The following is a 3,501-nucleotide window of genomic DNA, read 5'->3' as shown; positions in this document are numbered from 1 at the left end:
TGCTCGCGTTTCATTTTGTGTGTGCATAAATACAACTAGCAGCCTGTAAGTGCCGCTAAATTAATACAGTGAATCAGATGTGCCGAGGAGAGTGACAATATCCACTGATAAATATGTCACGAGCAACAATCTACTTACAGTGAGTTCTGCATGGAGTAGTGGCTACGGAGCAGGTTGCCAAGCAACCGCTCATAAACAACCCAGGATATTTGTATGCGCACAATCGCGCGGCGGTCATCTTAGAAATGTACCATGGCCCATAAATGTAAACCTGAAGGTCGGAAGGGGTAAGGTCTGGCTCCTGATTCTCGGGAGAGTGCACATATTTATAATGGGCCCTCTCACCCCACAGGCCAAGCGCAACATTTCCTCAGTCCGGATCCTTAATCTGGGAGGAGCTGTGTGTCATAAATGCGAATACGCCATTTTTGCAAATTGCTGAAACGTGAGCAAAACAACCTTATTTTCCTATTTCTTTGGTTTCCTCTTTTATGTTGAGATATCACAATGAATTTACACTTGATAAAACCCTAGGCGTGTGCTTTTTTTCAAAGATCTTAGGGACGCAGAAATATCTTTGACACAGCAGTGGTCTGACCATTGAGCCATCCTCAGTGTCATGGTGAGCCCTGGCATTTTGAAACCATGCCCAAGAAAGCACAGAGGGCAAAGCCCTACAGCTTACTCCCCTAGGCATTGTAAAGAAAGTGAGTTACACAAACGGAGAGTAGAGAGAATTGCGCTGTAAACAGTTGGGGCCACATGGTGTGAGACTTGCAGAATAGGGTGTGTGTATGCATGCAAACGCCTGTTTCTGTGTTGATTGATTGACATTTTATTTCTATCGCACTCGTACACACGTGTTTCAGAGCACGACAAGGCAAGGGAGGGGAACAGGGGAGAACAAAACAGCGATCTTACTAGGCCCAGTGACATTGAGAATGCGCAAGTGCATGGGAGAGGGGGAGGGGAAAAGTGCATGGAAGGAGGGAGAAGTGGAAAGTGCGAAGCAGAGGAGAAGCAGATAAATAACAATAAATAAATAATAAAGGCAACTAATAGTGGTAATGCAGCCAGCAATTTCAAAGTGCTAGGTTTAAGGCAGCAGACAGGGTAGGTCTGATAAGTGCAGGAAGAAAAAGGGGGGGCTGTATGGGTACAGATACAGACCCCAGTGCAAGGGGTGGCCCGGAGGCAGTGCGGGAGGGTGGCAGGGTGAGCAGGTACCTGGGTCCGAAGGGCATAGGATGGCCAGGTGCACAGTGCCAAGAGAGAACAGATCAGGAGGGGAGAAGGGGAGCAAAGGCAGAAGAAAAGAGGAAGGTCTTGAGGTGCTTCCAGAACCAGAGATGGTTCTCCTCAAGTTTTAGAGTGGCAGGGAGGCTGTTCCAGAACAACTGTGTGTGTTCACTTTTCTATGCATGTCTTTTTTTCTAATTGATGGTAAATACCAAGCAATGCTCAGTGTGTGTTACCAAACCCCATATTTATTAGAAACTCAAACTTTATTTTCATTGGATGTAGCTTACTACAACAGGATGTATCCGAGGGTTAACAATGTATTTTATCCTTATTCTCATATTTCATCAAAGAAGACACACATGCTAATTAGTAACTCCAAATTGATCAATGCTTTGTCACTAGTTCTCTAAATTGAAAGTAGGTCTATTAAAAGAAAACAAATCTCAAACTGCGTAATGACCATTGTCCTGATTGTCAATAATATGACTGACCAAATCTCAGATATTGTCATATAATTTTTGATGTCAACATCTTCCTGATTAGATTTTGGAAGGCCTGCCTGATTTCTTTATTTCTCAGAGTATATATAATAGGATTGAATAGTGGAGTGGCTACAGTGTAAAGCAGAGACAGAGCTTTGTTCAGATTCACAGACTGTGCCTTTGATGGGGCCACATAGAGAGCTATCAATGTCCCAAAGTACATGATGACCACGGCGAGATGGGAGCTGCAGGTGGAGAAGGCCCTCTGCCTCCCTGTAGATGAAGGTATCCTCAGGATGGCTGAGATGATGTACACATAGGAGACAATGATCAACATGAATGGAACTGAGGACACAACGAAAGAGAACACAAAAGTAGTCGTTTCAGCCAGGGATGTGTCTGAGCAAGCAGCCTTTACAATCGGTTCGAAGTCACAGAAAAAGTGATCAATCTCATTGTGATCGGAGAACTCCAAGGTGCCTACTAAGTAATTAGTGATGCTGGCAATAACAAAACCAGTTACCCACGCACTTGACACCAGCTGAATGCAACGTGGCGCGTCCATCAGAGTGGAGTAGTGTAAGGGGTAACAAATAGCTGTGTATCGATCACAGGACATCGCTGTTAGAAGTAGGCACTCAGTGGTTGCAAAGAAGGCCAAGAAATAGAACTGCGTGAGACACGCAGCATGACTAACAGTGCATCCGTCGCTTAATAAGCCGCTCAGCATGGTGGGGACTGTACTGGTCATGTACCAGATCTCCAGAAATGACAAATGTCCAAGGAAAAAGTACATAGGTGAGTGGAGGCGATTATCATGTGACACTGTAACCCCAATCAGGATGTTCCCAAGAACGGTGACCATGTAAATGACTAAGAACACTAGGAAGAGGAAAGGCTTCAGCTCAGGAAGCACCTGGAATCCCCGGAGAAGGAATTCCGGGACTCTTGATGTGTTGTTCTGACATTCATCGTTCATTTTATGCATCATCCTAGTAAATCAGAGAGTTCAAGTTAAAGTGCAGATCCAACTCAATATAGGGCAAAGTGCAATTTATGTCATGTTTTATGTTCTGGTTTCTTGAGACTTCTTTAGAAAACATAACTCATGTTTTAGAAAGAATAAACATTTTTGTAAATAAATCACTTTATCTTAATGGTGTATCGGTTTTACTCATTTCGACTCATATTCATGTCTTTCTTAATGAACATGAGAAACTCTGGTTTATGGGAGAGATTACCAGTACCAGGAGAGACATTTTCAGGAAGTAGACCACAAAGAGATGGGAGCTCTAACTTATCTAGCACATTCAGGAAATATGTAATTTAAGATAATAATATAGACAACCACCCATGCCCTAGCTATAGCCACTGATATCTGACACATTGAAAAAATCATTTAAGTCTCACAACTGTATGATATTTCTGCTGTTATTATGCTGAGCTTGTGTATCTGTTTCCCTATACCTTTCCCTTCCCCTCTCTTACCTCTCAACTTCTTGCTCCATTTTATCCCACCCCTTTTATCTAGCCTTTCTCCCTATAGGCCTAGGATGAGTTGCCTAACAGATGTTTACTTGTGTCTCCTAATCACTTAGGGCTTCATCATGAGATGGGCAGTATCCAGAATGGGATGCTGCCCAACTTTATATGTGTTAGCGCCCACCTGTCTGGCAGTATTACCGCCGGACAACGGGTTGGGCGCTAAATGTTCCATAAGACCCAATGGGGAATTTCTGTAATTGCGCCGAAAATTGCCATTTTCCTGGCGTATTTA

The 3,501-nt window shown here is 43.6% G+C and overlaps 1 protein-coding gene across 1 annotated transcript; it reads right to left on the bottom strand.

The window, feature by feature from the left end:
• Nucleotides 1-1,749: 1,749 nt before the first annotated feature.
• LOC138520362 (olfactory receptor 11A1-like) lies at nucleotides 1,750-2,715 on the bottom strand. The gene has a single exon (XM_069632775.1). The coding sequence runs from the start codon at nucleotides 2,713-2,715 to the stop codon at nucleotides 1,750-1,752; it is 966 nt and encodes a 321-aa protein (XP_069488876.1).
• Between the last annotated feature and the right edge of the window lie 786 nt (nucleotides 2,716-3,501).

Source organism: Ambystoma mexicanum, chromosome 13 (assembly GCF_040938575.1).
Source record: "Ambystoma mexicanum isolate Mex_15411 chromosome 13, UKY_AmexF1_1, whole genome shotgun sequence".
In the NCBI taxonomy this organism is placed as follows: Eukaryota; Metazoa; Chordata; class Amphibia; order Caudata; family Ambystomatidae; genus Ambystoma; species Ambystoma mexicanum.
Note: the sequence above shows the minus strand (reverse complement) of the source record. Positions and strands in the feature narration are given on the sequence as shown.

Excerpts from the sequence above, each read along its gene's own strand:
- LOC138520362 (XM_069632775.1), bottom strand. The coding sequence starts at position 2,715 with ATGATGCATAAAATGAACGATGAATGTCAGAACAACACATCAAGAGTC.